At 37.9% G+C, this 13331-nt stretch overlaps 1 protein-coding gene across 3 annotated transcripts in view; it reads left to right on the forward strand.

Annotated features, from left to right (window-relative positions):
- REC114 (REC114 meiotic recombination protein) overlaps window positions 1-13331 on the forward strand; it is a 101297-nt gene that overhangs the window by 17655 nt on the left and 70311 nt on the right. For all 3 annotated transcript variants that reach the window (XM_077881807.1, XM_077881808.1, XM_077881806.1), the window contains exon 2: window positions 5957-6046. In XM_077881807.1, the coding sequence (XP_077737933.1) occupies window positions 5957-6046 (90 nt within the window). The remainder of the gene's footprint in view (window positions 1-5956; window positions 6047-13331) is intronic.

Here is a 13331-nt window from a genome sequence, read left to right on the forward strand (position 1 = left end):
GCTAAAATTAAGGTATCAGCAGGGCTGCATTCTTTCCAGAGGCTCTAGGGGAGAATATTTCTTGCCTGTTCTAGCCTCTAGAGGCTGCCTGAATTCCTTGCCTTGTACTACTGCCTTCTGTCTTCAAAGCAGTCACATTTCCTTCTCTGACTCTTCTGCTTCCCTCTTTCCCTTACAAGAACCCTTGTGATTTTATTGGGCTCACCTGGATAATCCTGGCTACTTTCCCATCTCAAGATCCTTAACCTGAATTACCTCTGCAAAGTCACCTTTGCCACACAAGATATATTCACAGGTTCCAGGGATTAGGACATGGAAATCTTTGAGGAACCATTATTCTGCCCACCTCAGCATTCTTACTGAATGTTCCTATTCATGAACAAAATATCCCTCTCCATATATTTATGTGTTCTTAAATTTGTCAGTTTTCAGTGTTCAGATCTTTCACTTTTTTGTTATATTTATCTCTAAGTATTTAATATTTTTGATGCTGTCATTAATTTAGATATTTTAAAAATTCAAATTCTAGTTATTCTTTACTAATTCGTGTAAATTTAGTTTTCATTTATTGGTCTTATATCTTGCAGCCTTTCTAAAATTCATTTATTTGAGGAAAATCTATTGGATTGTCTACATAAATGATAATGTTGTTTGAATTAAGACAGTTTTACTTCTTTCTTCCCAGTCCAATGTTTTATTTCTTTTTCTTGCCTGATTACAATGGTTAGAACCTCCAGAATAATGTTGAATAGGAGTGGTGAGAGCTAATATTGTTGTCTTGTTCTTTTTTTCTAATATATATATATATATATATATATACACATTATTGAGGTTTGATTTGCCAACATATAGTATAACACCCAGTGCTCATCCCATCAAGTGCCCTCCTCAGTGCCCATCACCCAGTCACCCCATCCCCCCGGCCGCCTCCCCTTCCACTACCCCTTGTTCATTTCCCAGAGTGAGGAGTCTCTCATCTTCTGTCTCCCTCTCTGATATTTCCCACTCATTTTCTCTTCTTTCCCCTATAATCCCTTTCACTATTTGTTATATTCCCCTTATGAATGAAACCATATAATGTTTTCTAATTTAGTTAGAAATTTAGTTTTCTAATTTAGTTTTCTAAGAGAATATACCTAAACATTTACCAAGACTGATTTTTATGATCCAGAACTTTGTCTATCTTGGGAAATGATGATCTTTCTTTATATACTTGAGAAGAACGTGTATTTTGCTGGTATTGGGTGAAATGTTCTATGTCAATGAGGTTATGTTGGTTGATAATGTTGTTCAAGTCTACTATATATTTACTGATTTTCTATGTACTTGTTCCATCAGTTATTGAGAGAGGGATATTGACATCTCAGACTATAATTGTGGATTTATCTATTTTCCCATACAGTTCTATCAACTATTGCTTCATGTATGTTTAAGCTCTGTTATTGGGGACATAAATGTTTAGGATAATTGTGTCTCTTAATTAACTTCACCCTTTATCACTATGAAATGACTTTCTTCATACCTTGTGGTACTCTTGCACAATGTTAATATAGATACTCCAGCATTCTTTTGGCTGGTATTTGCCACAAGGTGGTATATGTTTTTCTCACTCTTTTGTTTTTAACCTGTTCTTTTTTATTTATTTATTTATTTATTTATTTATTTATTTATTTAATGATAGTCACAGAGAAAGAGGCAGAGACATAGGCAGAGGGAGAAATAGGCTCCATGCACTGGGAGCCCGACGTGGGACTCTATCCCGGGTCTCCAGGATCGCACCCTGGGCCAAAGGCAGGCGCTAAACCGCTGCACCACCCAGGGATCCCCTATTTTTATATTTAAAATGCATTTCTTATGAGCTGCGTACAGTCACATCTTGTCCTGTCATCAGATTGCCTTTTATTGGGGGTATTTAAGTCATTTACACTTAATGCAATCATTGATAGGGTTGGCCTAAGTCTATAATCTTACTATTTTTTAAAAAGATTTATTTATTTATTTATGATAGACATAGAGAGAGAGAGAGAGAGGCAGAGACACAGGAGGAGGGAGAAGCAGGCTCCATGCAGGGAGCCCAACGTGGGACTCGATCCCGGGACTCCAGGATCGCGCCCTTTGCCAAAGGCAGGCGCTAAACCGCTGAGCCACCCAGGGATCCCCTATTTGTTTTGTATTTGTCCCATCTATTCTTTGTTTCCTATTTATTCTTATTCTGCCTTTCAGTTTAAGTGAATATTGTTTATAATCCCATTTATCAATTACCTCTTTAAAAATATAGGTAAATAGATAACAGGTAAATATAAAGTAACAAAAGTGGAAAGAACTATGGAGGAAAACAAAGCTAGAAAAAGGAATAGGAAAAAAAAAGGGAATAGGAGTGATCTGTTTTGGGTAATGTAAGGAATTGGTGGCAGTTTTCAGTAGGATGGTCAGGAAAGGTGTTACCTGAAAAGACATATTTAAGCAAAGACAAGGAGAAAATCAAGGAGTGAGTCATGTGAATTTAAGAGAAGAGAATTTCATATAAAATGGGATTGTAAAATCCCTGAGGTTTATAATCATGAATTTGCCTAGTGAGTTCAAGGAGCAGCGAGGAGGCCATGTGGAGGGAGCAGAATACACAAGGGGATGATGAGAGGAGAGGGGCAATGGAGGCTGGTTTGTGGAGTAGTTTGCATCAGTTTCTCAATGAGATGCAGGGCTTTGAACTGCAGAGCTTTGAGTTGGAAATGACATGATCTCACTTCAGGTTTAAAAGGATCACTCTAGCTTACTATATTGAGAATAAACTGTGTGGGAGGGGGAGCAAGAACACAAAGGAAAAGCCAGTGAGGAGGTTATCATGATAATCCAACGAGAGAGATGATAACTTAGCCCATACTTAGACCTGTGAGAAATGGTTAGATTCTGAGTATTTTGAAGATAGACATGAAGGATGTACTGATGGATTGGCTATGGGTATGAGGAAAAGAGAGGATTCAAGAATGATTCTACAGCTGGCCTAAGGAAATAAAAGGATAAAGGTACATTCTCTGATGTGGAAACTGTGGGAGTCAAATGTCTACAACAACTTGGTACATGGTAGGTGCTTTGTATTGGGAAAGGCAGGCTTGTATGTGCAGTCTTTCAGCCCCTCTTGGCCACGACCATAAGAATGGCCCTGAAGCCCAGAGCACTTGCTTTACCAAGAGACAGAGTCCTCACAGCCTATGTGCCTTTGTTCTGCTTGAGTATCATATGGCACCAGGCTATCCCCACCACTATATCTGTCCTGTTGGGGAGGGAATGGGTTCCTTCTGTGCAGCACAGGAGAGGGGAACACAGGCCTGTTGTGCTCTCTGTAGTTGCCAAGAGGGACCTGCTCTCTCCTGTGCAGAGGCAACTGACCCCCACTACTGATGCTGACTGATCTTGCTCTGTTTCTTCCCTAAGTGAGCAAAGTGCTGTTCCACCCAGTGTTTGACTGTGTTGTATTTACCACAGTGGCTCCAGTACCAAGATACAATGGGCAGAAATATTTGGATTTCTACTCCTAGTGATAGGCAACAGATGTCACTTGCTTGACACTTTGGAAATATTGAATGAATAAATGAATGAATAGGAAGGCTGTTAATTTTGAGATGACTGTTGGGCCTATAAGTGGAGATCATGAGTGGGCAATTAGATGTAGCAGTTTGAAGAGCAGGGAAGAAGTCTACTGGGATTCTCGTAGAAGTCATTAGTCACCATTTGAAAAAATGGTAAAATAATTTGAAAAGACTTGGTGTCCATAATGAGTGTTTCTGGCCAACAAAAACATACATAAAAATGTTTATAACAGCATTATTTATGGTTGACCTGAACTGGAAAACAGTATTCGTCAACAAAAGAATGGAAAAGAAAATTGTGATGTCATCGTTGAATGGTATTCTATAATATTGAAAATTAATGAACTTAGGTACGTGCAACAATATTGAGGAAGCCAGGCAGAAAATAATTCTTTCTGTATGATTTCTTCATGCAAATAAAGCTAAACTATGGTGTTTAGAAGTCAGGCTATCTTAAGGGAAGGAGGGAGCTGGTAATGATTGGGAGACCGGACTAAGGTACCTTCTGGAAGGTTGGCAGTGTTTTCTGTTTCTTCACCTGGGTGATGATTATTATGTATTTGCTTTATCATCGTTCACTGAGTTGTACATTTAAGTATGAGACACTTTTTGGGATATTTTTGGAATATATATTACATTTTTTAAATTTATTTATGATAGTCACACAGAGAGAGAGAGAGAGGCAGAGACACAGGCAGAGGGAGAAGCAGGCTCCATGCACCGGGAGCCCGACGTGGGATTCGATCCCGGGTCTCCAGGATCGCGCCCTGAGCCAAAGGCAGGCGCCAAACCGCTGCGCCACCCAGGGATCCCTATATTACATTTCTAAAAAAATAAACTGTCATGCTAACATACTGCTTCCCAAAGAATTTGTTGACCAGGCTCTAGTTTTAAAAGCTGTGCTTGACTCCTAGCTATCCTTGTGATTTTAAGTGGTCATGAAGCATACAAGATAGTCCATTTAAACTGTGGCAGGAAGAATATCATACAAATAACTGAGTTCCTAATACTGGAAAAGATGCAGAGCAACCACCATTGAAGTGCAGAGTTTAGCATACCTTCCCTGACATCTAAAACAGCATTTTTTTAAGGTTGGAATTTAAAGTAAATTAGGGAAAACTCAGTAGGAAATCTTAAGTTTAAACAGAGCATTAAAGCTAGGTGGGAAAGATCAGAGAGGGTGACAAAACCTGAGAGACTCTTAACTCTGGGAAATGAACAAGAGGTAGTGGAAGGGACAGTGGGTGGGGGGGATGGGGTGACTGGGTGATGGGCACTGAGGTGGGCACTTGACGGGGTGAGCACTGGGTGTTATGTTATATGTTGGCAAATCAAACTCCAATAAAAGAAGATACAAAAAAAATAAAGCTGTAAACCTCACATATGAAACTATGAAAATATTATTTCTCAAAAGAATGTAGTAACCTTATAAAGATATACTTGAGTAGGTATGTGTTCATTGTTTTGAACTTTGAGCATTGAGGTGAATCCAGAATTTCATCTTATTTATGCAAGGATGTTTGAGTATATTAAAGCCACCTATACAGGGTAGTCACTTGAGACCCAAATCATCCTCTTCTGTATCTGATATTTTGATATTATTGATTGATAATATTGATATTTTGATTTTATTGCCTCAATTCCCTACTAAAACTATAGACCAAATCTAACAAGATAAAATATAATGAGTATAAATGCAAGATCTTACATTTGGGTTCAGGTAAAGAATGTGAAAGTATGATTTACCAACTAAGTGATGAAATTTCAGGAGGTTTTATCAATATCAGATCACTCTTCAAATGGGATGATCCCCTCAAAAGGTTAATGTGATTATAGGCTGTGTTACTGCAAGTAATGGGAGATAGTTAGACCACACCAAGCACATTATGGTCAGTTTGGGCACCATATTTTAAGAGTGGCATTAATGAATTAAATAAAGCTCATCTAAAGGAAAGCACCAGGTTTTGAGGGTTGTAAAAATGGATTATATGACTGAAGAAACAAGGACTGCAAAGTCTGACAGCAATGTAAAGCATTATCCCCATTTTACAGAAAGGAAATTGAGGCTCAAAGATAATTAATGACTTATTAAAATGTTACTGAAAAGTGGTTGGCTCAGGACCCACATCCTTTTATTTTTAAACTAGTATATTTTTCATTTCAAAACATTTGTTTTAGTTATATTTTTAAAAAGTTGACTGTTAGCCCCTATAGAGGAGAAACTTGAAGATATAAGTAAATGATTACAGATTAAATGGAATTAAAGGGAACATTCTGAGTAGGAAGATCAGCGTGAGAAGATATACATTTACTAGTATTACAGAAGTGTATTGTCTTATCCACATTTCTCTCACTTTTTCTTTTTCAAGGTTTTTGACTCCAATGAAGAATCTGGGTATCTTGTTCTCACCATTGTTATATCAGGTCATTTCTTCATTTCCCAAGGACAGACACTGCTGGTAGGTTTTATGCATGTAGTGTAATATGCAAATATATTTCTTTATCTTTGTAGTTTTACATTAGTTTTGTACCCTCAAGTGTCCTCAGGGTCGCAGAAATTCATCAGGTTTAGCAAATTAAGCATGTATCAAATATTCTGTAGCAGTGGGAAATACAAAAATATACTGAATGTTGCCTGACCAAAAGTGGTTTAGGGTTCTGTTTTGAGAGTCAAAGTGGATCAAAGGATTGAGATTAACCAGTATTATAAAGGATTCCTAACTGGGGAAATTGGGTTGAGACAGGCTGAATTTATAGAGAAATGTATGGAGGGTTTTTCAGAGAGGGTAAAGAACATAAGCAGAAGGATAGATTTGAGGAAGTAGAGGAAAATTTGAAGCATGCTATTATTAACTTACATAGCCCTTTATAAAACTAATTTTATAGAGGTATGTTTTTTCTTTATTCGAATATACACACATTGTAGGAAATTTTTGTAAGAAATACATAATGTAGGAAAATTTTGAAATAAAGAAAAAAGGGAGAAAATAACAGTCATTTTGCTTGAAAGTTGATGTTTGAATTGGTATTAGAAACAAAATGAAAATGGCGCCTGGGTGGCTCAGTTGGCTAAGCATCTGCCTTCTGTTCAGTCATGATCCCAGGGCCCTGGAATTGAGCCCCACATCGGGCTCCCTGCTGAGAGGAGGGCTCAGCAGAGGGCTCCCTCTGCTGCTCCCCCTGCTTGTGCTCACTCTCTCTGTCAAATAAATAAATAAAATCTTTAAAAATTAAAAAAAAATGAAAATACAAGACAACTTCCAGTCAAAGAACTTTAGTATATGTGCTGCCGAAGCGAGCACCAGTCAAAGAACTTTAAAAGAAAAGACATGGAAGAGAAGATTATTATATTATTTACTTGTGAACAATATATATACAGCCATAATAAATTCATACAGGTATTTACTGATTATCAACGTAGGCATAATTTATTCACTGAACATATTTATTGAGCAATTATTATGTGCTAGGCATTATTCTAGATGTTAGAAATCTAGAAGTAAACGGCAAAAACAAAAATCCCTATCACTGTGGAATATCATCATTCTGGTGGGGAGAAGCAGCATGAATCAATAGGTCTATATATATAAAAGATAGGAATTTTTTGTGAATCCCTTATACATTCTGTTAAGGTGGTAGCATCCCACAGATGTACATTGCAATGACCCATGTCTCTGCTTAGGTGGAGTACAGCCTTATCCTTGAATGTGAAGTGACTTGTTAGGGACCTCTTTGTGTTCTTTGTGATTTTTAAAACTGCAGCAATTGTTGTATCATTTTTGCTTTATTTACCGCTGTGAGGGCTTGTATTAGTTGTAGAAGATAAGATGTCTTCTTCAGCTTCAAATGAAGAATATTCCAGATGGTTGACTGGGGGATGCCTAGCCCACAGCTTATTCTCCTCTGTTGGTATTATGAGTCTTTGCTGAATGATGACATTAAGGAAATTTGGCTTCCTTAGACATAGGCGGTCACTCTGTGCTTTGTCTACTCCATATGTTTGTACCAGTGGTAAATGTTGTTACAAACTGATAGAGGTTTCTTTGTATCATACATGAAATTATTTTTTAAAAAGATTTTATTTACTTATTCATGAGAGACACAGAGAAAGAAGAGAGGCAGAGACACAGGCAGAGAGAAAAACAGGCTCTGTGCAGGGAGCCGGATGTGGGACTCGATCCTAGGACTTCAGGACATGCCCTGGGCTAAAGGCAGGTGCTGAACCACTGAGCCACTCAGGGATCCCTCATGAAATGATTTTTACAATGCAGTTACAAAACTAAGTTTATAAAATTCCAAAGACCCACTACTGAGAAATATGATGGTAACTCTGCAGTTTGTTGCATGTTGCATATATGTATATACCTTATATGTATGGATGATACATTTTTAAAAAATTCTAATTAGGGTCCACATCCATTATGGGACTTGAACTCATGACTCTGAGATCAAGAGTCCCACACTATACTGACTGAACCAGTAAGGTGCCCCTATTGGATAATACTTTTTAAAAATTTTTATTAAATACTTTTTAAAACTCATTTTTATTGAGGTATAACTTGCATGAAATTACTTATCTTCAGTGTTCAATTTGATGTGTTTTTGTTTTTGAGAGAGAGCGAGCATACACATGTGTGCAAGCAGGGATGGGGAGGGACAGAGGGAGAGAGAGAATCTTAAGCAGGGTCCATGTCCAGCTCGGAGTCTGATGCAGGGCTCGATCTCACAATCCTGAGATCATGACCTGAGCCAAAATCAAGAGTTGGATGCTTAACCAACTGAGCCACCCGGAAGCCCCTGATATGTTTTGATAAATGAATATAGTCATGTAACCACTACTACAATTGTGATATAGAACATTACAATTAACCCCCAAAGTTTACTTGTACCCTTTTTAATCAGTCCCCTCTGTCTAACAACAGATCTGCTTTCTGTTGGCTTGTTTTCCTTCTCTAAAATTTCCTGTAAATGAAATCCTATAATATGTAGTCTTTTGTGTCTACTTTTCCACTTAGCATAATGGAATTCATCCATATTGTTTCTGCCTTTTCACTACTGAATAGTAGTCACTGGTCTCTATAAACCTCATTTGCTTAACTGTTCACCTTTTGATAGACATTTGGGTTGTTTCCATTTTTGTGGTTAATATAAATGATGCTGGTATAACCATTTGTATACAAGTCATTGTATGAACATATGTTTTCATTTTTCTCTGATAAACTCCCAAGAGTGGAACTGTCACTGGGTCATATGGTACATCTGTGTTTATTAGAAATGGCACAGCTGGTTTTTCAAAGCGGCATTCCCACAATGTATGAAGGTTCCAGTTGTTCCATATCCTCACTGAGATTTGGTATTGTCACCTTCTTAACTGTTCTAATGGGTATGACATGGCATCTCATGGTACATGTTTTAATTTGCATTCCCATAGTGAGTAGTGACATTGAACAACTTTTTGTGTGTTGACAGGTGTACCTTGGAGATATCGCAGGTTAAGTACTAAATTACCACAATAAAATGAGTATAACAATGAAGTGAAACAAATGCATTTTTTGGTTTCCCAGTGTATGTATAAGTTAGGTTTACACTACACTGTAGTCTGTCAGGTCTATAGGTGCCATAACATTACATATATTTTTTCATAACATTATGTTTAAAAAAACAGTGTACATAATTAAGAAATACTCTGTGGCTAAAAAATGCTAACCACCATCTGAGTTTTCAGAGTCATAATCTTTTTGCTGGTGGGGGTCTTGCCTAAATGCTGCTGGATGCTGACAGATCTGGGTGGTAATTGCTGAAGGTAGAGGTGGCTGTGGCAATTTCTTAAAATAAGACCACCGTGAACTTCGCTGCATTGATGAACTCTTCCTTTCACCAACAACTTCTCTGCAGCGTGCGATGCCATTTGATAGCATTTTCCCCACAGTAGAACTCCTTTCAGAATTGGAGCCAATCTTCTCAAACCCTGCTGTTGCTCTGTCAACTAAGCTTATGTTATATTCTGAATCCTTTTTGTCATTTCAACAGTCTGCACCGCATCTTCAGCAGAAGCAGTTTCCATCTGAAGAAACTACCTTTTTTGCTCATGCATAAGAAGCAACTCCCCATCTGCTAAAGTTCTATCATGAGATTGCTGCAAGTCAGTCCCATCTATGCACTCCTCTTCTGATTCCACTTCTCATCTTCACAACATTTCAGTTATTGCCTTCATTCAAGTCTTGAACCCCTCAAAATCCTCTCTGTAGACTAGAATCCCCTTCTTCACATCTCCATAATAGCTCTTGGGTGGCCTGGTGCATTGTCAATGAGCAGTAATATATTGAAAGGAATCTCTTTGAGCAGTAGGTCTCAACAGTGGGCTTAAAATATTCAGTAAACCATGTTGTAAAAAGATGTATCATCCAGGCTTTGTTATTCCATTTATGGGACACAGGTAAAGTAGCTTGACCATAATTCTGAAGGGCCCTAGGATTTCTGGATGATAAATGAACATTGACTTCAACTTCGAGTCACTAGCTGCATTAGCCCCTCATCACAGAGCCAGCCTGTCCTTTGAAGCTTTGGGGCCAGGCAAATGCTTCTCCTCTCAAGCTATGAAAGTCTGACATGGCATCTTCTTCCAATATAAGCCCATCTCATCTACACTGAAAATCTGTAGTTTAGTGTAGCCCACCTTCATTATCTGAGAGAGATCTTCTGCATAGCTTGCTGCTTCACCTTGCACTTTTATATTCTGGAGACACTGTCTTCCCTTATACCTTCTGAACCACCTATACTGGCCTCAGGCTTTACTTCTGCAGCTTCCTCACCTTTCTCAGCCTTCACAGAATTGAAGAGAGTTAGGGCCTTGCTCTGGAATAGGCTTTGGCTTAAGGGAATGTCGTGGCTGGTTTGATCTATCTAGATTGCTATAACTTTCTATCAGCAATAAGACTATTTTGCTTTTGAATCATTCATGTGCTCACTCAAGTAGTAGTGTTCTTTCAAGAACTTTTCCTTTGCATTCACAACTTGGCTAACTTGTTTGGCACCACTTGTTTGCACCACAGGTTTGGTGCAAGTGGCCTCTCCCAGCTTTAAACATGCCTTCCTCACTAATCATTTCTAGTTTTTGAAGTGAGAGACGTGTGACTCTCTTTTACTTGAACACTTAGAGGCCATTTCATTGTGGGTTATTAGTTGGCCTAATTTCAATATTGTTGTGTCTCAGGGAATAGGGAAGCCTGAGGAGAGGGAGAGAGATGGGAATGGCTGGTCAGCAGAGCAGCTAGACCACACACATTTATTAAGTTTGCTGTCTTACTTTAATGCTTGTGGCTCATGACGCCCCAAAACAATTACAGTAGTAATATAAAAAATCACTGATCACAGGTCATCCTAACAGTTATGGTAATAATGAAATAATTTGAAATATTGTGAGAATTACCAAAATGTGACACAAAGACATGAGGTGAGCAAATGCTGTTGGAACAGTCGCACCAATAGATTTTCTTTGCACAGGCTTGCCATAAACCTTCCATTTGTAAAAATAGTATATGAGAAGCACAAAAGCTAAGTATTGCATAAAAACAAAGTGGAGGGGATCCCTGGGTGGCTCAGCAGTTTAGCGCCTGCCGTTGGCCCAGAGCATGATCCTGGAGTCCCGGGATCGAGTCCCACATCGGGCTCCCTGCATGGAACCTGCTTTTCCCTCTGCCTGTGTCTGCCTCTCTCTGTGTGTATCTTTCATGAATAAATAAATAAAATCTTAAAAAAAAACAAAACAAAGTGCAATAAAATGACATATTCCCATATTCCTGTATTTTCCTGTATTTGCTGTTTGTGTGTCTTATTAGTGTAGTGCCTGTTTAAATCTTTTAATCTTTTTGAGTTGTCTTTTTTTTTAAAAAAAAGATTTTATTTATTTATTTGACAGAGAGAGAGAGAGAAAGAGAGAGAGAGAGCCCGAGCCCGAGCCAGAGAGCACAAAGGGAGGGGCAGATGGGGAACAGCAAAGGGAGCAGGAGAAGCAGGCTCCCCACTGAGCAGAGAGCCCAGGTGGATGGTGCTCTAGGAACCTGGGATCATGACCTGAGCCAAAGGCTGACACTTAACCAGCTGAGCCAGCCAGTTGCCCCTTGAGTTGTCTTTTATATTTGAATTGTAAGAGTTCTTTTTTATTACAACTCTTTTATCAGAAATATGTTCTGCAAATATATCTCAGTCTGTGGCTTACCTTTTTGTTTAAATCTTTGGAAGAGCAGAAGCCTAAAATTTTGAAGTCTTTTTTTTTTCTTTATGGTTCATGCTTTTTTATGCTGTTTTAGAAATTTTTTTCAACTCCAAGATTGCAATAATATTTTTTCTGTTTTCTTTTTTTTTTTTTTTAATTTTTTTTTTTTATTTATTTATGATAGTCATACAGAGAGAGAGAGAAAGAGGCAGACACAGGCAGAGGGAGAAGCAGGCTCCATGCACCGGGAGCCCGACGTGGGATTCGATCCCGGGTCTCCAGGATCGTGCCCTGGGCCAAAGGCAGGCGCCAAACCGCTGCGCCACCCAGGGATCCCTATTTTTTCTGTTTTCTTCTGGAAATTTTGAAGTTTTAGCTCTTACATTTAGGCCTATGATCCATTATAAATTTTTAGCATTATTTAATAACACTAATATTTATTATTTTGTATAGAGCCCTTTCTTCCCCTCAATTAAGACAATGTTGGTATTGAGAAAACTTACTATATTATGGAATATGATCATGGATCTTCGAGAGTCTGCTTCTGGCACCATGGATTTTTAATGTGTGGTGAGAGTTAAGGGTCTGGATTAACTTTTTTGCATGTATACTGTTCCAGCACTATTTGTTGAAAAAACTAGCCTTTTCTCATTGAATTACCTTGGTACTTTTGTGAAAATCAATTTTGCTATGTATATGTGGGTATATTTCTGGACTCTGTTCTGTTGACCTATATGTCAGTACTTATTCTAGGAAGAGACTGTCTTGATTACTTCAGCTTTGTCGTAATTTTTGAAGCAGGTAGTATAATTTTTCCAAATTTGTTTTTCTTCAAAGTTGTTCTGGCTATTTTAGGTCATTTGCATTTCCCTATAAATTTTAGAATCAGCTTTCCTATTAAAAAAAAAAACAACTCCACTTGAGTTTTGACTGTGATTGCTTTGAATCTGTAAATCATTTGGGGTAGAATTGACATCTTAATGTTGAGTCTTCTGACCTGTGTACATGTTATAATTATTTATATCCATCATTCCATTTGCTTATATGCTTTTCCTCAGCTGTGTTTTGAAGTTTTGAATAGATCTTATACATATTTAATTAAATGTATCCACAAATACTTCATAGTTTTTATGTTATTGTAAATAGAATTTTATAAATCTCAATGTCTAGTAGTTTATTGCTAGTATGTAGAAACACGACTGACTTTTTTTCACATTGATCTTTTATCTTATGATGTTGCTACACTCATTAGTTCTATAGCTTTTTGTGTAGATGTTTTGTAGAATTTTCCATATCGATGATCTGTGGTCTATGAATACAGTTTTACATTCTTTTTAATCTGTCTACTGTCCCCTTGCCTCCCTTCCTTTTTTTCCCCTACATGACACTGGCAAGGACATCCTTTACAATGTTGAGTAGAAATGGTGAAAGTTGATATCCTTCCTGATCCTGATCTTAGGGGAAAGCAGTTAGTCTATTCGCCAATAAGTGTAATGTTAGTGTTGAGGGTTTTGTAGATACCCTTTACA

Source organism: Canis aureus, chromosome 32 (assembly GCF_053574225.1).
Source record: "Canis aureus isolate CA01 chromosome 32, VMU_Caureus_v.1.0, whole genome shotgun sequence".
NCBI lineage: Eukaryota > Metazoa > Chordata > Mammalia > Carnivora > Canidae > Canis > Canis aureus.